The sequence below is a fragment of the Aristolochia californica genome, unplaced genomic scaffold, assembly GCF_029961685.1.
Source record: "Aristolochia californica isolate CCGP_79_NKW_82.1479 unplaced genomic scaffold, dmAriCali1.0.hap1 SCAF_1, whole genome shotgun sequence".
In the NCBI taxonomy this organism is placed as follows: Eukaryota; Viridiplantae; Streptophyta; class Magnoliopsida; order Piperales; family Aristolochiaceae; genus Aristolochia; species Aristolochia californica.
In genome coordinates, this window is record NW_027181770.1 from 61,269,029 (window position 1) to 61,292,528 (window position 23,500).

Sequence of the window (23,500 nt, forward strand, 5' to 3'; positions counted from 1 at the left end):
GGAATTTATCTTTCGAGTTGCTGTGTTGTCGTTTCTGGATGAACACAGCTGCCATCTATCTTCGGAAATGTATTTTGCGTTGCTATCTGGAAGGTTGCCATCTGACGATGCTCCGTTTATTTTCGGAAGGTCCCGATTGCTCTCAAGCTGAACGTTTCTTCTTCGTATGAATCTAAGTTTATTTATGGAAGATATCTTGATTCTGTATCGTCACCTATTGCTATTAATCCGAAGAAAATATTGCCGAGTATCTTTGTCGAGGTTCTGTTTCTACCGAGATTACGTTTTGCCGAAGTCTGCTCCACTAGCTCGTCACGACAAATTGCCTTTCAATCTTGGTATTCTATTTCTGGAAGTATTGAGCTGGCTCTCTGCTCTCTGCTCTCTGCTCTCTGGTTTTCCGTTGAACCGCTCAATTCGGAAGAATCTCCAGCTATTGCTCTGCCATCACTGTTTTTGTTGCTGTCTCGAGCTGTTTTGTTCCGTTGTCGAAGAAGACATTGTTGAAAAATTAATTTTTTTTCTAAGTTAGGAAGAGCTGGATTAAATCCGAGTCGAGGGCCTGACCGCAACTCGGACCGGGCCGAGTTAACCCCACAACCCGAGCGTTGCTTCTTTTTGTTCTGCCGAGTTAACTCAGGCCAACTCAAATCGAGTCAACTCGGTTCGGACCAATCTGACTCGGTTATATGTGTTCGGGTCTCGAGTTCTATACATATTTCTTCCTCGACTTGGCTATATTGGTTTACTATTTGACTCGGCGTAACTGAGTTCTCTATCTCCGGCTGGATTATTATCTTGGATTATTACTCAGTTCCAACATACTATTTGGTGCAACTTCCCTATTTATTGGACTCATTACGGGCTATTTCATGTGTCCTTATTACTCTTAAGGATTTATATTATTTATCGGTTATCTACTGCTATACTACTGCAAATTTGGTACATGTTATTTGGGCATTGGCCCATTGCAGTTGCGGCTATTGTGTCTCTTTGGATGAGACATTATTATTGAAGGACTTCTTAATTGCTGATTTTTATTAGCATTGGTTACTCTAATGGATGGCGAAAGCCAATGTGGCCTTAGAATATTATCTTCCAGGTAATTACCCGTTACCTCCCTTAATTGACATTTATTACTCCTACCACTTAAGAGTCGGTGTCCCGGGTTGGGACACGGTGATGGAGGAGTTTTATTACACTTCTGAGCACTGCATATAGACCTACTACCTACAAAAGATAGGAGTGTGCCCTACATCCAGCATGGGTTATGACTAGAGTATGCAGTGATGTCATACGACTTGGAGTGATTTTACTCTCACTTATCTTATGCCAGTGTTGGAAGATATGGAGGACTGCCATTTTATACGAGAAGATCCTATACACCTTTTGCAGCAAGCTGGGAGTCCGTGATGTTCTCTCACCCCCAGCTTGAGGGGGAGTGTTGGAAGATGGGCCCAAGCCCACACGACCAAGGAAAGCCTATATATCCAAGTGTGTTGGAAGATGGGCCCAAGCCCATAAGATCAAGGAGGGCTCATACATCCAAGAGATGTGGAAGATGGGCTCAAGGCTCATAGATCAAGGAGAAGGCCCCAGGCCCATACAATGATGAGTCCTACACAATAAGAAGTCTTACAGAGCCAAAATTATTATGGAAGCAATTCTCACAGAAAAGTTTTTGATTAAAGGTGTTTTAATTATGCTAGTCTTCTATTTATGTTGAGTTATTTAATTATTCTAAGACTTATCTTTAAGTGTTAGAGTTTGGTTGTAATTGGGACAAGGGTAGTTTAATTATAATCGGACTCTACTACTTTCCTCTATTATAAATAGGGGTTCATGTACTCTGATTACATCAAGTCAATGAAGTATTTCTCTTTTCCATAAATTCAACAAATACCTATAAGGGCTGACATTTGCTTGAGGGGCTCTTGGAATGACCAAGATTTTATGGTCATGCTCTTGTGTTGGGGGCAGCCCCTTGGGTTTTTGACACAATTAAGTGTTAAAAAACAGAAGAAAGAGTGTCGAAGTGGGGACTTATCTCACTTGAGGGCTATGTGCCTTCAAATGCAGGTAGGTGGCCTCTGAAACTGCTTCCCCGCCAAAGACTGAATAGCTAACTCAGTACCCCCTTCTCTTGGTTTTTCAAGGTGTCAACGGACAACATGTCTCAATTTGTTGCATTCAAAGAGTGAGCTCAAAAATTCTGGGCAATAATCTCGAAGGTGTCCTCATGCCAAAGTTCAGGGGGTGGGTTGTGGATTTTTATCCAGTGTGAGAATTGTCCACATGGGGTTGTTCCATTCTATGGCTCAATTGAAAGAATGAGATCAATTGGGCGTGGTTGGTCTCGTGCAAGGATGTGATCATGATCCAGCTGGCATGCAAGCCAAACCAGCCATTTGTTTGGCTGGAGAAATGAGATGGCATGTAGCTAGTTGAGCTGCCAGACAATGGAGAGCTTGTTCAGCTAGTCTTGGAGAATTTTTGGTTTCTATTTGCATTGACTACTACGTAGTTGGAGAGTTGTTTCCTCCCTGCTGTCAGAATGTGATAAAAAATATGCAACGTTGGGAGAGGTTGCATGCTGGGGAGATTGTGCTTGATAATGGGTTATTGAGGAGTAGTTGGAGGGAGAGGTGCAGAAGGGGCAGGAGAGTTGGTAGTGGGGGTTGTCTTGGTGGTTCTGGTGGGGTTTTGGATTATCTCTGGGTTGCTTGAGCAGGCAAGAAACTGTGACAAACATCAAGAGAACAGATTCTCACATTTGACAATTTTCATAGAAGAGGCTTCACTGTCCTTGACCGTTCATGTCCACTCTGTGGAGTATGCGATGAGACAATCCAATATGTTCTCTTACATTGTGGATTTTCCTGACAAGTTTGGATGAAGATTTTATAGAAGATAGGGCTCCAAATGGGGCTTCATCTGGACCTCTTTGGCACCTATGAGATGGTAAGGGGGATCCGCCTTCGTCGGTTGGGCAAGTTAATTCTTTTGGCAAGTCTTGCACATGCCTTGGTGCTTATGGCTCGAGCAAAAAAGCCAGAGATTCAACTTCAAAGCTAGCACCCCGGACAATATGGCTTCACATGCTGTGGGCCTTATCTTGAGCTGGTTACATGCCAGAAAAGAGTTTGCCACTCTATTGGGTGTTTCCCTTCAGGAAAACTGAAGGTTGATCGCTCAGATGTTGGGCCCTTGCAAGGACTCCAGTTATAGCCATTTGGGATCCTCCCTCTTGCAACTACATCACACTCAATTTTGATGGTAGTGTTATTGGCTGACCTGGGCCGGCTGGAGTAGGTGGTGTTTTCAGAGGCAACAATGGAGACCCTATTCTTTTTTATGTTGGGCCGGTGGGCATAGCCAATTCAAATATTGCTGAAGTAAGTTCTCTTCTATTCGGCTTCCGAATCTTCAAGGAATGTCTCCATGGCAAACTAATTATTGAAGGAGACTCAAAGACTGTCATCAGTTGGTGTTCAAAAGATAGTTCCCCTACTTGGCATTACTGGCCTATCACCGATTGTATTGCTGACATTGTGTCTTCTATTCATTGTAATTGGAATCTCATTCCTAGATCAGCCAACTCTTTGGTTGATAAATTGGCGAAATTTGGAACTTCCCAGTAATCTCTCATTGTTTGGGAAGGCTTCCCCCCTTTGTAAATTGCTCTCTTGAGCTTTTGTCTTAATAAAATTCAGCATCACTTAAAAAAAAAAGTTCCAGTTAAACTGACCTTTGGTAGTCGGAATATAGATCCTTTCTAGAATCTGTTTTCCATGATAATGAATGATCTTACACTCGAAGTTGCTGTTCCTATGGGAGGCACTGAAGATGTGGGTGGTTGGGAATGAGTGGATGGTTGATATTTCACTTCAGCTGTGAATAGAGTCACTCAGTGCAATGATGGGGAGACGTGGATCCCGATTCTGGTTGAGATCTTGAATCTCACCTCTCCTCTACAGGTGAAATCGTTGATCCTGAGTGAAGTTTCCCTGTACCTGAAAAATCTCGATCTGAAACTCATGTTCTGGTCTTTGTTGATTCTTCCTGCCTTTTTATGCATCACAGTTTGCGATCTGCTTGAATCGTCCTGCTCCTCCATATCGTCACCACCTGCAACAGCTGAAGGGAGTCTCCACTGAGACTCATCTCCATGCCTTTGACCTTTAGCTTGCTCAATCTCTCTAGATCTCCTCTCCTTCTTGCTCTCTCTCTCTCCCTCTTGCTGTTTCTCCCTCTTGCTCTCATTCTCATGCCCCTTTATCTCACCAATGTAAAGGCAAAACGACACTTGCATTGGCCTGAATGATGGGGAATTTACTTAATGCTGCATAATATGGACTATACACTCCACCTTCCTGCCCACTGAGTGAGATCTGTTTTCAAAAGTTCTAGTATTCATTTTCTCCATAAGCCCCAAATGGTGGCATAGGCACTTGCCAAACTTAAAACTGTCCCTTGTTTAGACAAACTTCAAGAATGCAATAGTAAATCAGTGAAAAACAGAAATGACTGAAATTTTTGCAGCATGATACTCCGAACATCAAAAGCAAAGGTACAATCTAGAAAAACATGATCCTTAGATTCATCATCAAGCAAACAAAAACTAACAACTAACATCTTGAATAATCTGCTCACGGTAAAGGCGCTGATCTATTGTTAAATTTTCCTTTTAGAAGCATGCCACATGAAATATTTATTTTTTTATTTTTGGAAGGAGAGGACTAGTCCATTCTAAAGTTGACAATGGATATCTGAGATCCACCCCTCCACCATGTGGCCGTTGAGCCAAAAGCCTAATCTATGACTTTCATTTGTTTTACTCAAATTTCTCTCCTTTGGTGGTGGAAAGTTACTGAAAGGTGGTCATTGACTGGTGTGCTAACAATTTGCACTTAGGTCCTAATTATTAAGAGTTACAAGACATTGACCACTCTCTCTCTCTCTCTTGTTTGGCTGCATGTTATGTGGTTAATAATCAGGTTGATTTCCTTGCTAGAGAGAGAGCTTCTTTGTTAGATGTTATTGTAAACTATTTTAATGTTTACTGACTCTTGTTTGGCTTCTCTTGCTTTTCTTTTTAGGAGATAATTGTTGCTTTGTAGTTCACTTTTCCTTTAATTACACATCCACCTCTCGAAATTAAAAAATCCTTATTGTATGCACTCCTCTAATTTTCTCATTTCAAGGGCATAATTTTAGTAACTAGAGTAAAATGATACAAGACCTTCATTTTTTTTACTCAAATGATCTATGACCTTCATTTGTTTTACTCAAATTTCTCTCCTTTGGTGGTGGAAAGTGACTGAAAGGTGGTCATTGACTGGTGTGCTAACAATTTGCACTTAGGTCCTAATTATTAAGAGATACAAGACATTGACCACTCTCTCTCTCTCTCTCTCTTGTTTGGCTGCATGTTATGTGGTTAATAATCAGGTTGATTTCCTTGCTAGAGAGAGAGCTTCTTTGTTAGATGTTTTTGTAAACTATTTTAATGTTTACTGACTCTTGTTTGGCTTCTCTTGCTTTTCTTTTTAGGAGATAATTGTTTCTTTGTAGTTCACTTTTCCTTTAATTACACATCCACCTCTCGAAATTAAAAAATCCTTACTCTCATTTCAAGGGCATAATTTTAGTAACTAGAGTAAAATGATACAAGAGGATGATAGGAAAGAAATCGTTCAAAATACTCCTATTCGATCTAGTCTCTCACTTGATCTCTCTCTTTTTTTTCCCAGAGGGTTCAATGTTTGAAGAAGAAGTTCTATTTCCATTTTCAAGATTATGTTGACTTGATTATGTGGAGGGTAGGTTTCCCATGGTAATATGTGCTTTATTTGGTACTAGTGCTTTATGTGATGCATTGAGGATGATGATCTGTCATATATTTCCAGGTTCTAAATCTTTACTTTAACCGTTGTTTTTTTTAACAAATCTACTTATTGTTTACTGTTAGGATTTTACTTTTTATGTTTTTAACCTCTGTTAATCTCTGATATTGTTGGAGACATAGAATATTAGTGGAATATTAGCAGCATTAGTTTGATAAGTCAGATGTGATGCTATTGTTTTATGCTGATTTTTATTTTTTTTTGTGCAAGAATTATGCTTAAAATATGTAACTTTTATTTTCTTCTGAAAAGGTGAATAATAACAACTTTGCCTATTAACATGTAAAGTGCTTGCTCACAGGAGAAGGTTTATTTTTGAAAATAATGACAGAAGGATGGTTTAGTTACTTTTAGATAATTAGGTCTTATTATCTTCAAACTTTTGCTACTCATTATCTATTTAAAGAGTTTTACTGGTCATCTGTGGACCAGTTGGACCAAAGATCTTTTCATTCCTTTACTTTCTCTTTCTGTGTTCACTCTTCTTGTGATTACTATTTTTCTTCTTCTCTCTCCTTTATTATTTTTCTTGAATGAGAATGACGATATTTTATCAGTGAGAAAAAATATGAGGGTGCTATAATTTCTCTCCTTCCTTTCTTTCAAAGATAATATGTGCATTTCATAATTTATGGATTTATTCTGCTGTACATCCCTGAACAGGTACAGTTTTTAGATCGGCATCACCTGTTAATCAAACTTGGTAGTGTTGACGGAGGGGTAAGCATTACAAACCTTGGACCAAAATTTTAGGGCAAAGGTAAAAATTTATAAATGCTGGTTGACTCATGAATGGCAATGACTTGAATCCTGCATATAAGAGGTATCCTGGAGAGTTTTTTTGAAAAATCTACAAAACTATTCTTGGCTAATGGGTTAAAATCAAGGAGATGGTTCGTTTCATGTGAGAATATATATCAAATCCTTTTCAGTGTAGGTAACGCTGCTCTTGCTGGAGCCTTTATTGGACATATTAACATTCCTCAAAATAGAAAATCAGCCTTGCATAACTGGGATTTGTTTCTGAAGAAAAGCAGCCTCCAATGACCCTCCAACTTCTCAGCATCTTGGGGTTGATTCTAATTCCACTTGAAAGGGGACTTTTCCTGATATGCTCAGGAAGTACTTGTTTGATTCTAAATTGCAGATTTCTGTTGTTTGAAATGGTGATTCTAAATTACAGATGAAGAAACTCTGGCATTGACAGCTTTTTTTTAATGAAATTTTTTGGGAATTGCTATGGTTAAGAATACACAAAAATACTTCAGAACACAACATGCTAAAGCAAGGCCAATGGCCGAAGTAAAAAAGAACTCAACTAAGAAATAAAAACAGAAAATGTCAAGCTAGAGTAAAAGAACAGGACTCCTGCATGCACCAGGGAATCTGCCATACTATTTTCACTTTGGGGTGTATGACACCATCTAGTCTGAAGAGAACTGCAATCTATTTGCACTTGGGGGCGTTCATGATAGAAAGAATTTGAATTTCTATTAGAATGATGAAGGAGGAGGAAGGGGAAGGAAAGTAGGAAGGGTCAATTAACTGAAAAAAGAGAAGCTGTATGATGCCTCTCTCATACATTCTATTTATAACTATAAACAATCGATTGCAAAAGAACTGTTTGTGCCCAGGAATCTGCCATGCTATCTGCACTTCGGGGTGTATGACACTAATCTGAAGAAACTAGAGTCTATTTGCATTTGGGAGTGTTCATGATAGAAAGAATGTGAACTTTTGTGAGAACAATAATGGATAAGAAGAGGTGAGAAAGTAGGAAGGGTTGATTTACAGAAAAGAGAGAAGCTGTAGGATGGCTCTCCCATATTCTATTTATAATTGTATAACAATTAAAATCAGACCTAACCTATACTACCCAAATCCTGATTACACCCAACTTAATAAGATATCTTGCAATACGTAAGAAAAAAGCAACAACTGAAAAGAAAATTTCCAACTAGGTGACGTCCATATGCTGCTTCAATGAGCCTTCCTCTTAACTTCCTTAAGTAACTCGCACTTATGAGACTCCCTCTTCCGTGACTCTCTACTTGGACTTCACAAGATTTCCTGTTTCACTCTACCCCTTGATTTGAAGCTTGTAACTTATGCTTGCAATAAATTTTTTTGCTTCACTCTTCAATTAACTCATAGATGCTTCAACTTGTTCCGCAATTGGCTGCAAATCGCTGTTGATTTTAAGAACACAAATTCTTCATCCTCCACTCCCCCTCATGCACTTGGATGTACTAAAAAAACTTTGCTCTGGATCAATCATCAGACCACTGCTCTTGAAAATTCTTGGACAAGCATCACTATAAGCTTCTTCCCCTCAAGCTGGGAAACCATGATACAAAAGACCTAGCTTGGGTAAAATTAAATAAGAATGATGTCATCACCACTTCTAACCATTTGATAAGACTTCAAACACCAGCACAACAATTCTAAGTTGAGTTTAAAAAATGCGGAACCACCCACTTAAAAGGGGAACTACCAACTTTTAAAGGCAGTAGTAGGAAACCGTTCAATTTTAAGGGCAATATCAGACAAAACTTGACTATACTCAAGTTGGTTCTACACTAAGAGGATTTGACATCTACCAAGTGCTGGAACAGGAATAAATCTCTAGCTGGTTTCCTAACTTGCCACAGCCCATTACAATGGTAGAAACCGTAGCAGAAGATAAAGTTCATGCTCATCAACTTTGGTTAGACGTACTCCTAGAACAACAAATCACATGTACATACCCGTAAAATCTTTAGAGAAGGCATGTCATAGAGTGACGCTGCCAATAGTGGTGGGCATTGCTACAAAGTGATGGAAAAACATCTGAGTGGAGAAATACTAGTGGAATTTTTGAAGTCTTTACTCCTGTACAGAGTCCTTTCCATGTGATTTGAACTCCACATGTATGGAAATTCCAAGAAAGGGATCGACCAGGTTGACTAAACTCAAGGTTGACCAAGTTGATTTAGTTGACATGGTTAAAACATGTCGTGCAGAGATTTGCTTGTTTCCTGCGCTCACACCTGCAAGCGAAGCACTAAAAGCAATGTGAGCCAGCTTGTAGTAAGAGGGGGGCACTTGCAGCCTTATCTCCCGTTTTCACTACCTGTCGTATGTTACTTAGCAAGCGTTTGGTGGCTATCTGAGTTCTGTGCAGCTCAATCACGCATAACAGTCAATTTCTAATGCACAAGCCCCTTATAGCAATAGGCACTTGTCGCTGGCCCTATTGGGCTCTCTTGTTATAAGACGCTTTATAGTTAGGCTTCTCACTCTATTTTGTAAAGCTAGCATACAAGCCCGAGCCCCAAGTCCACAATAGCAATGGGCGTAAACCTCTCTATTGGCCACACCAACCCTCGCCTAAGGTAATCGCCTTATGGCTCTATTGTGTAAGGGCTTGTGCGAGACTCAGTGGCCCCTATGGCCCTATTGTATTGCTTAGCTGTTTAATAAATAGGCAAGGCGACACCCTAACTAGCTTTACTTCTTCTTCTTTGCCATTTTTGTCTTTAATTCTTCCTTTCTCTTAGTTTACATGGTTCAAAGTGATCATTTGATTACTGTGGGTTTTTAACAAGTTTCTTCTCCTCAAGTCTGCAAATTCTCTTGAGAGGTGAATTCTCCATAATAACTGTTGATTGAAGTTAGAGGTCAGACCTTTTTCTTTTTCTTTTTCTTTGTGCCATAACCCTAATCTTGATGGATTATGTTGTCAAATTGAAAAACTTTATGTGATTTTCATGTCCTTGGAAGGTTGTTCGAGATCTTCTATCCCAATTTTGTGCCTGCACAAGTGATACAAGTTCAATACTGCTTGCATCATCAACATCAGGGCCAATGTCAGCCCTATTTATCTTCTTGTGATGTTGTTTTTCATTAGATCTTGTTTTAGTGCAATTGTCTCAATAGGAGTTTGGTGCCCTAATTTTTGTGTTGTGTGGCCCCCATCTAAAATGCACGGGCTAATACAATGACTTTTGGTGCTATTATCTTTAATATTATATTCTAGGGTGTGTTTGTGAGATTTTTGTTGAGGATTGCTCTATGGTTGATACTAGTGAAGTGGTTACACCCTCCAAAAGCTCAGGCCATTCATATAACTTCTACCAAATTGAATTGATGAAATTACATTAACTAGTTCAAGTCAGTTGATATGTTCCTTATGGCAAAAGGGAAGTTGAAAAAGAATTGATCACATTACTTGATGGTTCCCCTCTCTAAATTGGGGAAGTTGATCATGTCTGCTTGTGTTGCTTTCATCCCCTGGGGCATCTAGATGAACACAACAATAGGAGCTTTAACGCCAATCATCTCCCCCGCGACCAGGTCATTTTCTCTATTACTAGCCTCATCTCCGCTTGGCTCCACTCTAGGAAGGAGTTTTCCACTCTTTCTGGGCTCTCGCTCAGGGAGAATTGGAGCACCATTGCTCAGATGGGAACCCCGTCGAGGCCTCAACGATGCAGGAATGACAACCCCTTGATCTAGGCTACATCAAGATGAATTTTGAAGGCAACTCCCTCGACAATCCTGGCTTGGCCGGCTATGGTAGTGTCTTTCATGATTTGGATGGTATTCAGCTCATGTCCTATTCTGGACCTACGGGCATTTCTGACTGCACTACTGCTGAGCTTCAGGCCGCATTTCTCCAGACCATTCCACATTGAGGGAGACTCTGCGATGATTTTTGGTTGGTTTTCCTCTCCCTTTTCCCCGTTGTAGCGTCATTGGGATGTATATTTTTCCATTATGGCCATTCTTCCCCATCTTACCTGTATTTGGTCCCATGTGCGCAGATTTGGAAATTCTATTGCAGACGGTAGTGCTAAACAGGCAGGGGGCCTCTCTCCTTGCCCCTCTTGTTAGGGGGAGACCTACCTAATCTTGTTATTTTGTTTCAGGTAATAAATTCATCACTTTCTCAAAGAAAAAAAAAAGTTGAAATTTCTAAGTAAGGTTCCTCCTTTTCCTCATAATGATGACTGATAAGTTGAAAACAATCAGGTTATGACTTGGCTCATAAATAGTATGGAGGAAAGTCTAAGTGATTAGGTGATGAACTATAACACATCAAGGGAGATTTGGGACATCTTGAAGGCTATTTTTTCACAAGAAACCAATCTGTTAAAAATTTGGAACGGTTCCTCATGGCAAAAAGGAAGTTGAAAAAGAATTGATCACATTATATTTTCTCAAATGTATCACCATCCTCATCCAATGAATTGATCACATTACTTGATGGTTCTACTTTGTTAGTCTTTGGAGAAGGAGATCACCTTTCATTCCGAATTTCATTAGCTTTTGTATTGTATGTTCCAAAATTCCCTATCAACGTATTTTTGGTTAGCAAACTTACTCTGTCACTCAATTGCCCAATCACATTTTTTTCTATCTTGTTGATTGTTTCATGACTTGCAGAATGAAAAGGAAGATTGGTTTGGGTCATGAGAGTGATTGATTGTACTCCCTTAACATTTTTTTCAAGATGAAGTATTGTTGTATTTAAGGTTGTGTCCTCTCCTTATCCATGACATCTGTGCTTGGGATATTCTTGAATAAATAAGCTACTTCAGTTCATTCATTGTCTACTTTCAAATACATTTGATTTTTGGTCATGTCAGCTAACTTAGTGCAATTGCAATACTTTACCGATCTCCCCTTGAGCAACATACCCAGAAGGTTGTTCCATATATACCTCCTCAACTAAATCCCCACACAAAAAGACATTTTTTATGTCAAGTTGGTATAATGGCTAGCCCTAATTAACTGCAACAGTGAATAGAATTCGAACATATGATAACCTGGCAACTGAGAAGGTCTCAGAAACATCTACATGTGTCTGGTTATAACCTTTTGCCACTGGTCTGGCTTTGTACCTCTCAATGATATCATCAACCTTTTTATTTTATTGTATACACCCACCTACATCCTATAATGGTAGCACCAGGTAGTGGCTCACATAAAGTCCATGCTTCTATTTCGACATCTAGGTCCATTTTCCAAAGAGGGTTTACTAGAAAGTGTGGGAGAGATTAGGGTTTAGAGACCTTTATCCCCTATTTATGCTGGAGTAATATTCAAAATTATATTTATGTCTTTGCAACCATAAGCCCTAGGAAATTACTTTCTATACGAAATGACTTCCATCGAAAGTAAACAAAACCACATAAACTCTAAACCTTATTGCCTATAGACTTTGAACCTATAAAGCAACACCTGGAGCTCCACCTTTGTAGAATCACCCAGACCAAAGGGAGCAGAATATACCTTGACAACTTGACGAAAACAGTCCTGAAGGATGCCCCCACCCCCCAGCAGGTCCCAAATACCCTCTCGAACTACCATAAAATATCTTCTTGTTCTAATTTTCTTTTATTTCTTTTCTTACCCTTGAGCATCTCTTTGCCTGAAGTATTCTTCCTTTATTTTTCAGACTCATCAAGCTTGTCCTATCTGCTTGATTGTTTTCCTGTTTCTTTCATCCTTGCAAACCCTGGTTGGCATCTGGGTAGAACTGGGCTTGCCCATTTGTGGTTTTCTATATGGTCCAAATTGGAAATCATAGGTATTTGCAGCCCACTTTTATCTCTGAAAGTGAGCTATTTACATGGTAACCCCGTATCCACCTTGTGGACCATGTTCTTTTTAGCTGGCAAGTTCTGAACTTTACTCGTGTCATCTGTATGACAAGCTTCCATGGAACTCTAAATCAGAAGATTCCAGTACTAGCATAGTTCTTATGCTGTTTAAGTTTTCTGTTTCTCCAGTTATCCTTTGAGAACCCTCACTGAGTACACAAAAATATGTTTGTTATCTGTGTTGAAACACCAGGTATCTCGAAATGCTGATCATCATCCTGCCTTTTTTGCTGTATACAACATGGAGACAACAGAGATGATTGCTTTTTACCAGGTAATTAGGTATTCTCTTGTGGCTGTGCTGCTGATGCATCTCTCTGTCTCTCGGTCATCATCTCTCATGTTTTTGCAGAGTTCTGCAGAAGACCTTTATTACTTGTTTAAGAATTTCTGTGACCATTTCGATACACCGTCTAGAAATTCAATACATACAAGTTCCATATCTTCTCATGCAAACAATATCCATGCTCAAAAGCAACTTCAGATCATAGAGAATAGAGCTACTAACTTTTCTCAGGTAAACCAGCAAATCCATATTATCAATTCCTTTGTGTTCTGGAAGTTGCAATATGAGATGTTGTTCCAAATAAGTGCTTATCATTTTGGAATAGCAGTTTGTGAAGAAAATGCTGTCAACATTACCTTTCAATTGCCAGTCACTTAGTCCATCACCATACTTTGACCAAAGGCTCTTTCGGTTTGATGAGAAGGTATGACTCAAAAAACTGAAATCTTCTCTGTTGTTTTCTACATTTGTTATTTATTACTTGGTGGACTGTTGTTACAGCTCATTTCTGCAGCAGATAGGCCCAGACAGTCTACAGAGCATCCCATCAAATTTATTTCAAGGAGGCAGCCAAATTCACTCAAATTCAAGATTAAACCAGGTATTAATTTTTTTATATTTCTGAATGATAAATCTAGGTAAACAAGTCCACTGTGAGAGTAGCTTGTATGGGAGAAAATGAAGGAAAAGTTATCTGAGATAGTTGAGAGCCTTGTACCTGTTAGAAAGAAATAGAGGAAGCATAATGTTGACTGGAGCGGTGAGGAAGGATTCTAGTAAGGCCTTGATGATTGAACTAGCACATGAAAGGGCAGGATGGAGGAAATTTAGTGAACCTGTGCGCAATGCTTGTGGAACAGGCACAAATGATATTTATTTTCTAATCTGAGATGTGAGCTTCTCGTTTTATGCTTTGCATTTCATTTTGTCATGGCTGCAATTTTTATTTCAGTTCATCTCTTCTTTTTCCCTACTTTAGATTCCTACATATTCTATAGCCATTCCATTTTTCTTCTAGATTCTTAAGAGTCCATTCATGGTTGGTGTTGCTACCTTATTGGGTTATAAAAGTCTATAACTAATTGGAAAGCCTCTGTCCTTCTGTATCAGCTGATATAGACTGCATCAGCCTGTCCAAGAGGTTATACAATTTGGCCATGCGCAGTATGTTTTAATCAGAACTAAACCTATGAAAGGTGCTTCTGAGCCATGAATAAGTCCTTAATGCAAAGGAGTTTTGATCCAAGCCATTGTGAATTGAGAAAAGGGTGAAAAAAATATTTTAAAAGAACTCAAAGCATTTCAGACAATAAAACTTTTTTTTATAAAAAAAAATGATGATAATATGAATTCAAGAAAGAAAAAGATACATTAAGGGAGGCTTCCTCTTACAATAAGGGATTGAAGGGAGGGACCCAATTTAGCACAAGAATCACTAGCTGAATTGGCTGATCTGAGTACGTGGACCAGGTACTAGGAGTCGAGGATACAAGATCTATAAGGTCTGCCAATGACTCCAGGGTAGGAAGGTGGAGGGGGAGCACCAACCGATGGCGATTTGAGAATCTCCTTCGACAATGAGCGGCCCGCTGAAATGATCATGGAAGATACGAAGTCCGTGAAGGAGTCCAGATAGGTCTGATGCAATCGAATCAGCAGTGCCAAGAGGGCCCGAGTAGCTAATAATCGCAGTACCACTACCATCGAAAATCACTCCACAAAAGCCCGCCAAACTAGGACATCTGAGACCTCACCATCAAAGTTGAGTTTGAAGTGGTCAGTCGAGGGGGGGTGCCCAAGCCACCATCTGAGCAATCACCTTCCAGTTGGTGCTATAGAGTTGGAATTGAGTTTCCAAAAAACCACTTAAGAAGGAGAACAACTCCCATATCCTTGGTGCGTCTAATTCCCAAACCACCCATAGTCTTGGCATATAGATGTCATCCCAATTGACCAGATGATAATGAAAATCATTGCTAGTCCCACGCAATAAGAATCACCTTTTGATCATGTTAATACGTCGACAAATAGAGGTGGGGCAAGGAGCGAAGGAAAGGACGTAGTTGGGTATACTCGCCAAACAAGAGTTAAGAAGCGACAATCTGCCAACTTTAGAGAGGAGTCTCCCTTTCCAAGTAGATAAGTGACACTCAAGTCTTTCAATTACCGGGGTCCAAAGCCCTTTCCACGGCCTGCAATCGATGAGGGAGAGCCCAAGATAAGTAGAAGAGAGAGTCATAATCGAGCAACCCGAAATATCACCCAATTTCGTGTTGGCATCGCCCTCAACAAACTTCTTAAAACGGGCCCGTTGCTTCCATTGCACCTACTCAGTGTGAATAATAGACTGAAGTTTATTCTGAAGATCAGCATGAAGAGAGAATTTGGAGTAAGAAAGTCACCTTTGCTCTTCAATTAGGTTAAGGCCGGCAATCTGAGACTGGAGGGAAGACTTGTTGGTAATGGTAGAAAGACGACATTTCAAGGACCTGGACTTGGAGTTTGCTCTTTAGTTGTTTCAATTTTTGAGGATGGTGCCCCCAATGGTTCCCCATCAAGAGTGGATTCGGTCAACAAACTGATTGTCAAAAAGCCAAGAGTTGTCAAACCGGAAAGGAGTCGGGCCCCATTTGTCGATTTTTGTGTCAATCTGAGATTATATTATTCTCCCTGAGATTGATCAAGGAGTTATTCGCTAGATAAAGGAGGAACTATGTATAGTATTTCAAACTAAAGACCTTGTGTTATTGAAGTATTACAATCCCAACATGGCATTATTTTATCTCAAAGAAAATATGTGTTGGATCTATTACAAGAAATTGGAATGCTTGGATGTAGACCACTGGATACTCTCATGGACTCGAACGTAAAATTGTGTTCAGGTTCTAGACATGAGGTAGATGTTGATAGTTTCAAAGGCTGGTTAGTTGGGTAATTTATTGAACAGTTACTAGACCAATATCTCTTTTGTTGTAAGTGTTATTAGCCAATTTATACATAAACCTCATTAGTCCCATTGGCATGCTCTTAAAAGAATTTTGAGATATCTAAAGAAGAATCCTGGTTAAGGACTTGTGCATAAGAATCACTCTCATTTTAATATTGAAAGATTTACACCTTGGTTGGTGGAAATTTAGTTACTTTGTGTAGCAAGAAACAAAATATGGTGGTTATATCTAATGCGGAGGCGGATTATAGAATTACAGCACAAACAATTAGTGAAATATTATTGTTGCAGTCATTGCTCACAGAACTAGGTTTCCTTGCAAAATCTCCTATACAACTCCGTTGTGATAATCAAACGACTATTCATATTGCTACAAACCTAGTGCTCCATGAGAGACGAAGCACATTGAGATTGGTTGTCCCTTTATTCGGGAAAAAACTAAAAGCCGGAATATGATAGTTGTATTCTAATTCCGAATCTGAGACTTTGCATTTCAGATCTGGATATTTGAATCTGATTTGGAAGATCTGAAATTTTGGATATAATCTAACATGTCTAATTCTGATTCAGATCAGATCCGGGTACAATCTGGATCTATATATGGCCCTAAGAGTGAAGCTTGTTCAAGTTTATCCAGAGTAGAGGTGAAGTGTTAATCAGAGTTGTTGCCATAGTTAAGCTTTTTTCTAGACATCCAAGCAATGGGGCAGTGGATAATGGACAAAAAAGAATTTGTGAAATGGCCGAGTGTAAGATCAAGTGAAAGATCAAGCTAAAGCTGAAGATTGGCAAACTAATTGCTTCATTGAAGACATGCAAGACCTCAACACTGAATTTTTTTTGTTTTTTGTTTTTAACTTTGATACATTTGTAACAAGCTGAAATTGTGAACTCTAGTTTGAAGAGTGTGAAATACGGTAAGGTAGTTAAGTAATATTTTAGGAAATTGCGTTTGTTTATGTTTCCTAGTTCAGTTTCCTATTTTACTAGCTTTCCTATGTATTTAATGGTAGAAAATTAGGTTGAATTGGTCTCCATATGAGTTGTGGGGATTTTTGGCAATGTTTTCTATTAAAAATATAGGGTTACACAAAGAGAGGAGATTCCTTTGTTTTTTTTTGTCTCTCCCACTTGTTCGACTTCTCTCTCTCTCTCTCACGTTCCCACTCTTTCATCTTGCACTCTTGCAGTTTTATACGAACAAGTATAAAAAGGAATTTTATTTCTATACGAGCTTTTTTAGTCTTCACATACCAAATTAAGAGTTAATGGTGTGTATTTAACATTAAGAGTGTGTAGATAGTTATCCCATAATTCAGGGAAATTATGCATTGAGCTCATTTATTGCCTAATAATTCCCATAATTCAGGGAAATTATGCAGTGAGCTCATTTATTGCCTAATAATTCAATTTGAAACTGTCCACCCGTTTGATTAGATGATTAGTCCAGTTTTGATGACATTGATGCTGATAAATCAGGATAGCTTTAGCGAGTTGTTTTGTTTTTTTATTTTCCTTGAAGTGGCACTTTTTATCAAGATTTCAAGCACTAATGCATCAAGTTTTGAAATGTTAGGTCCTGAAGTTGGAGGCGCAGATGGTAGACAAAAGAGAATTTCATCGTTCTTGTTCCATCCCAGCTTGCCGTTGGCTCTGTCCATCCAACAAACTTACTTGCAACCAGCAGTTGTGAATATTCATTTTCGCAAATGAAGCATTTGGCTCTACTGTAGCTTCAATGAATGTGACTTTTCTGAAGAGATGCCCTGAAAATGCTCCTCTTCATTTCTAAACATGAAAAGTAGTTGTAGTGAATTCAAGAGTCTCCAAGAGATTCAGTTACATACAGCAAAGATATACCTTATGGTTGCCTTTTGCTAATCACTGTATCATTCTCTACTCGTCTATGTGATGTTTATTGTGCAGAGCTGCAAAAGTAAAAGAAAAGCTCAATATACCACGTTTTGTCACTCCATATTTGCTATTGAGATAAGGATAGAGATCGAAATACAAGTATCAAATAGACTCAAACTCGAACTCTAAAGACTTATAATCTTTATAGTCATTGTTGTAATTCTATAAATACTTTTCTTCGTCAATGAAAATCATGTCAAATATTATTTTCAATTCTTAAATTTTATATATTATCAGAGTTTTCGATCTATTAATCACAACTAATTTATCGTTGTTAGAAATCTCCATCGAAGCCGAACCCCATGCCTGACCTTTGCAGCACCATTCCCTCTCCACTGTTGTCTTTGGTTCGACTCCTATCCTGTTGCCGCGGCCGCTCTCTCATTGTCGCTCCCTATTGTCGGACAAAGACCCTATGCCCCTTCCTCAAATTTCTTCCTCTGCTCCGTCTCCGTCTCTCTCATTCCCACCCGCCTCTGCCGTTTGCCGGTCGTCATCGTTGCGCGACGTCCTTTGGAATATTCGACTTGTTAAATGGCGGTCGGTCCTAAACTTATATACGACTCAGTCACCTAACTTGGCGTTACGTAGCGAAAATCCCATCATGAGATTGTAACTTCGCTGTTACATTATGTTTTTAGCGCCCGATATAAACTTTATGGTTTATAGCGGCCAATACAAGTCAAACTCGGTCCAACTCGGTTCCGATATTTCGGCCGAAATGTATTATATCGTAACATATCGGAAGCATATGTAACGTAACGTCTATCGGCCGGTATATCGGATTTTCTCTTTTTTCCCGATTTTCCTCCATTTTATGTCGAAAACCACCTGCAACTTCAAATCTTCTCTATTTCACTGAAAAAGGCGTAAAACTGCCTTCCGCAGACCGAAATCGACGAGGGAGGCTTCTCCTTCCCCTCCCGTTCCCGTTCCTACGCCGGTGAGGTATGGTTTTACATCCCTGTATCCATTTTCCGAAGTTTCCTGAAGATGAAGCTGTGTCACCTTCTTTCTAATGCTCTCGTTATCGCTTTGAATGAACCTGAATCTCCTTCCTTCTAATGCTTGTGTCATTGCGTCCTTAGATGTGATAACGATGATATAAAGACTGAAACGAGTTTTAAAGATTTACTGATTTTTGAAAGGTCTCCCCGTATGGCCAGGAGATCGGGAATTGCCCTTCGCTGTAAATCGACTCTTCACGGGAGACAGGTGAAGCCAGGTCATGTCCATATACTGTTCGTATATTTTCTTTAAAGAATGCAACAATGCTTTCAACCTAATGCAAGAAGGGAAATGTTTGTCTAACGGGAGCAGTTTTGGTTGGAACAGGGACATGAGAATCACAAGATGGTGCTGCTGATGGAGCCACTTAAACAAGGACCAAGTTACTCTGTATTGAGCTGGTGCCCTAGTAGATATCGATGCTATTGTACTTAATTTATAGCTATTGATTGAGTAGAAAATTGCATTTTGGTAATGAAATGAGTTGCAAATGTGAGTCTTCTGTGTGCCTGATTAGCTCATCAAAACCAGGAAAGCTGAAAGCCGCAAAACCCGTCACCGGCGGCCTGAGAGAAGAGCTAAATATGACTGGGAGAATTTATTTCGTTTTAGCGCCCTCTGAGAGCAAGAACAAACGCCATCTCGGCCGGCATTATTTCTCTATCCATATGTAAAGCAATTCTCTAGGAGAAAGTAGTCGTCGCGATAGGTATTGTACCCTTCTTTACATATATATATATGCAATATGAAAAAGATTTCTAAAAGCTTATTTGGGGATTTTACTTGAGCAAGGACGTTGGAAAATGTCAAAGACCAGGAATGCTATTTGTTATTTTCAACTCTGAAATTATAGGGGTTTTTGTTGCACATGGTCTCAAACACTAGTAAGTTTGTTTTGCAGGAATGCGTAAGTGCATTGACTGAAATTGTAGATTTATGACGTAAAACACATGCCCATGGTAACCTGCAGCTTTTGAATAAAAAAAGCATATCTTTAAATGACGTTTGCAAATATGTATCTTCGTCTGAGTTACAAGTTACTTTCATTTTGTTAAAAAACTATCAATACATTGGTAAATTGATTTTCCAGTCATTGGCGTTGTTTCTGGAAGGTGCTCTCTTTGTACAAGTAGCTGTTGTTGATCTCCTTCTTGCCGTAAGACATATTTGAAATTTTCAGTTTTACTAATGCCACTTAGTTGTGCACTGATCTCAAAAAATTAATGGGTTTTAAACAGATGTAAATAGTTAGCATTGTATTTGGCTCTTATTACTGTTGCTAATAATTGAATCCTTGATTCAGATATTGGAGCTTCAACAAACTAACACTAATAATCGTGGCAGGACCTGTTATTTGTTGTATCCAAATTCTATCTGTGTTCTCCACTTGACGTGGATGAGAGTCAAATTGAGGCCAGCATAACTAAATTGCATCAAGATTGAGGTGCATATTCTTATCAATATAAAATTGGTTTTGCAGGAAATGGTTTTCAAGAGGCAATCCCTGCAAGAGCAACAGCAAAACAAATATAGCGTGAAAAATTTTTTCTAGAGTGATACTATAGCCTTGATGCTGTTTCATGCTGCTTCAAAACAGACTTTGGTGTTTGCTTCATGCTGCTTCAATCATTCAAACATCAGTTTACATTAATTAGTTTGCAAAAAACTGGATTGAACAAGCTCTAACAAGGGTTTCTAATTCATGTTTCGTGGATATTGCTCTAATAAAATGAATAAAAAAATAAAAAAATAATTCCTCCAAAAAAATATAATGATAAAAATACTCGACACATCATGCTAATACTTGCCTACTCACCTCGTATCTCAACCTAGTCTTTTATTAATTATAAAAATTTTGTTCCTAGTATAGACACGAACTCTGCAATTAGTTTTTCCTTCACTTATCATGAAAACAAAAACAAAAACAAAAAAAATCAATCAAGATACTTTTCTCAAAAAAATTCAATAAAATATTACATGAAGAAAAAATGGTTTTACTTTTCATTTTTGTTTCCTATGGCAACACAAATAACCCCTATTATCATTTACCCTCAGAGCATCATAAGTTTAAACATCATGAGCTTCTTTGTGTCGAGGGCAATATTTCAACCTATACAAATCAATAAGTGCCAATCTGAAACTAACATGAGTGAGACGGAGGATGAAGCCATAGTGTGGCTAGACACCAAGGCCGAAGACTGTGCAAGTCCAGTGCACAACAATAGTAGCGACGACCAAGGCCAAGTGCAATGGCACAACCCAAAGGGGCGTACGCATATGGCCGGCTCGACAGTAGCTGCAGAGGAAGAAGACATACTTGAGCTTGCCAGACGGATGGCCAAGCAGCAAGACGCGCAACGACCCCAACAGCTTGGCCAACAGGCGCGCAAGCGGGTCGAAATGGGGTTGCGGCCAGCAGGCACACAGGCGGGTCGAAATGGGGTTACTCATGACTAGGACTCCAGACGCATCCACAGGCGCGCGCACGACCAGGACTCCAGGCGCATCTGCAAGTGCGCGCATGACCAAGAGTCTAGGCGCATCCGCAGGCACGCGAAGCGGGGTTGCACATTCAAAGGCGCCCACGCGACCAGGACTCCAGGCGCGCACGACCAGGGCGCTTCCGACGCCAGAATTTGAACTTTCAGGAATTGGTGGGTTTCTGGGCGTCTTTAGAAATTTATGAGGGCCAGGGACGGAAGTTGGTTGGTTTCTGAGTATTTCTAGGGACTTCTAAAGGTCAGGGGAGGAGGATATAAATAGAGGGGTCTTTCCCATTGAAAAACACTCGGGAGATTCTTAGCATTCTTTGTTCTTCAAGTGTATAGAGAGAGTTTTTAGCCTTTGGCCTTCAAGAGTGTTTGGCCACCCTTTGTAACATTGTCTTCTCAATACAAAGTTGGCTTTTCTCTTTCATATCTTTGGTCTTTCCGTTGTCCTTTTTGTCTTGCAACATCTAGTGTGGAGGTTGGGTGGAGGATCCGAGGCACAAGGAGGCTGACTAGTTTTTGGGAAGAGCTAGGCCGCACGAGGTAGATATTCCGCTTGGCTAGACGAACTTAATCTAAATCTAACCGCATGACAACTGGTATTAGAACGTACGTTGCAATCAATGGCTTCCACAAGTGGAGAAGATGCTTCAAGAGGCAAAGAACAAGTAAGTGACATTAACTTTCATTTTACAACTCTTGAGCATCATTTGGACAACGTTGAAAATCTTTGTACGAACTGGGAGGAGTTCGTTCGAAGGACGATTGAGGAGCATCAACCAACTCCGAATTGGCTGAGAGGATTTGAGGAAGATTTCCATTCAGCCATTGTCGTCATGAGGGTGGAGATGGAACAATTGAGGAAGGACGTCAAAGACCTCTCTGGGGAGTTGCGTGCAAGACTCTCCTTGTACGAACCAGCCTTGGGAAATGGAGGGGTTGTTCACGTACAAACAAAGATCAAGGTGCTTGAGCCAAAGTCTTTCACCGGGAAGAGAGACGCGAAGGTCATAGATAATTTTCTATGGCAAGTGGAGTAGTACTTCCATGCTAGCAAGCTCACTAACGAGCAAGCTAAGGTTAGTATTGCTGCCATGTTCTTATCTGATGATGTTATTCTCTGGTGGAGAAGACGCATGGAGATGAGCAAGAGGGAGAGGACCCGTGCACACTTGGGACGATTTCAAGAGGGAGTTGAAGAGGCAATTCTTTTTGGAAGATGTCGAGTACCAAAGAAGGAAGGAACTTCGTGCATTGACGCAAAAAGGCACTATTAGAGAGTATGTACAATCCTTCACTTCCCTTATGCTTTGTATCTCCATCCAACATGACAGATGAGGATCATCTCTTTTCCTTTCTTGTTGGCTTACGTCCATGGGCTGAGCAAGAATTGAGAAGATGGGAGGTAAAGACACTAGTTTCAGCTCTATCTACGACTGAAAAGTTACCCGAATATGAGATAAGGAATGATTCGACTAACAAAGTGTCTAAGAAAAATAACAATGGTAAAACGAATTTTAAGAAGAAGGAGAAAGGAGATAAGAAATCATGGGTAAAGGACACCAAGGCTAGGCTGGAAGAGAAGAAAAAAGGGGACAAACAGAAAAAAAAAAAGGTCCATTGTTTCATATATGAGGGAGAGAACTATGTGAGGGATTGTCCTAAAAAGAGGTTCCTCAATGCTGCTCAAACTGAGACGGACAATGGAGGAATTGAGCCTAAGATGGGCTCTCTAACACTTCTCAATGCTCCTGACCATTCAAAGGAGGAGACGGCTGCTCCACTTCCGGTAAGACCCTTAAGAAAACTTCTTTTTATCTCTCTAACACTTGTTGGACGTACTGTTAAAGCAATGGTGGATATTGGCGCCACCCACAACTTCCTTTCAGAGGAGGAGGCTAGGCGCCTAAGGATACGAGGAGAGAAAGATGGGAGCAAAATGAAAGCTGTAAATTCAGCTGCTCGTGAAGTCCAAGGCATTGCCAAGAATGTCCCAGTGGAGATAGGCAAGTGGGTAGGATTTCTTAATTTTACTATTGTTGGCATGGATGATTTCAATGTGATTTTGGGAATTGAGTTTTTCACGGTTTGTAAGGCTTTTGTAATGCTGCATGTTGGGGTAGTGGGGATTATGGACGAGCAAAGTCTTTGCACTGTTTCTGAAGTTGACAACAAAGATGTAACAAAAAAATACTTAATACTATCAACCCTCCAACTTAAGAAAGGTCTTAAGCAGGGCTGTTCTAGTTACATTGCTTCTATTTGTGCAATAGAGCAGGTTGAGGTCATGCCTACCCCTAAGG

At 39.8% G+C, this 23,500-nt stretch overlaps 1 protein-coding gene and 1 long non-coding RNA gene across 5 annotated transcripts in view; both read left to right on the forward strand.

Moving 5' to 3' along the window:
- Nucleotides 1–17,739, forward strand: part of LOC137954702 (light-mediated development protein DET1) — a 77,247-nt gene extending 59,508 nt beyond the window's left edge. The window contains exons 5-11 of one of the 3 annotated variants that reach the window (XM_068801690.1): nt 5,754–5,822; nt 6,570–6,626; nt 12,747–12,827; nt 12,906–13,070; nt 13,168–13,263; nt 13,341–13,440; nt 17,363–17,739. In XM_068801690.1, coding sequence (XP_068657791.1) covers nt 5,754–5,822; nt 6,570–6,626; nt 12,747–12,827; nt 12,906–13,070; nt 13,168–13,263; nt 13,341–13,440; nt 17,363–17,499 — 705 coding nt within the window. In that variant the 3' untranslated portion in view covers nt 17,500–17,739. The remainder of the gene's footprint in view (nt 1–5,753; nt 5,823–6,569; nt 6,627–12,746; nt 12,828–12,905; nt 13,071–13,167; nt 13,264–13,340; nt 13,441–17,362) is intronic. The other 2 variants (XM_068801691.1, XM_068801692.1) reach the window with 2 other exon arrangements.
- Nucleotides 17,740–18,558: 819 nt separating this feature from the next.
- Nucleotides 18,559–20,261, forward strand: LOC137947113 (uncharacterized). 2 transcript variants are annotated; one of them, XR_011111261.1, is made up of 4 exons: nt 18,559–18,648; nt 18,867–18,925; nt 19,036–19,417; nt 20,189–20,261. It is a non-coding gene; the product is annotated as an uncharacterized lncRNA (long non-coding RNA). The 2 variants fall into 2 exon arrangements; XR_011111210.1 differs by having other exon boundaries at nt 18,560–18,648; nt 18,789–18,925.
- The last annotated feature ends 3,239 nt before the right edge of the window (nt 20,262–23,500 follow it).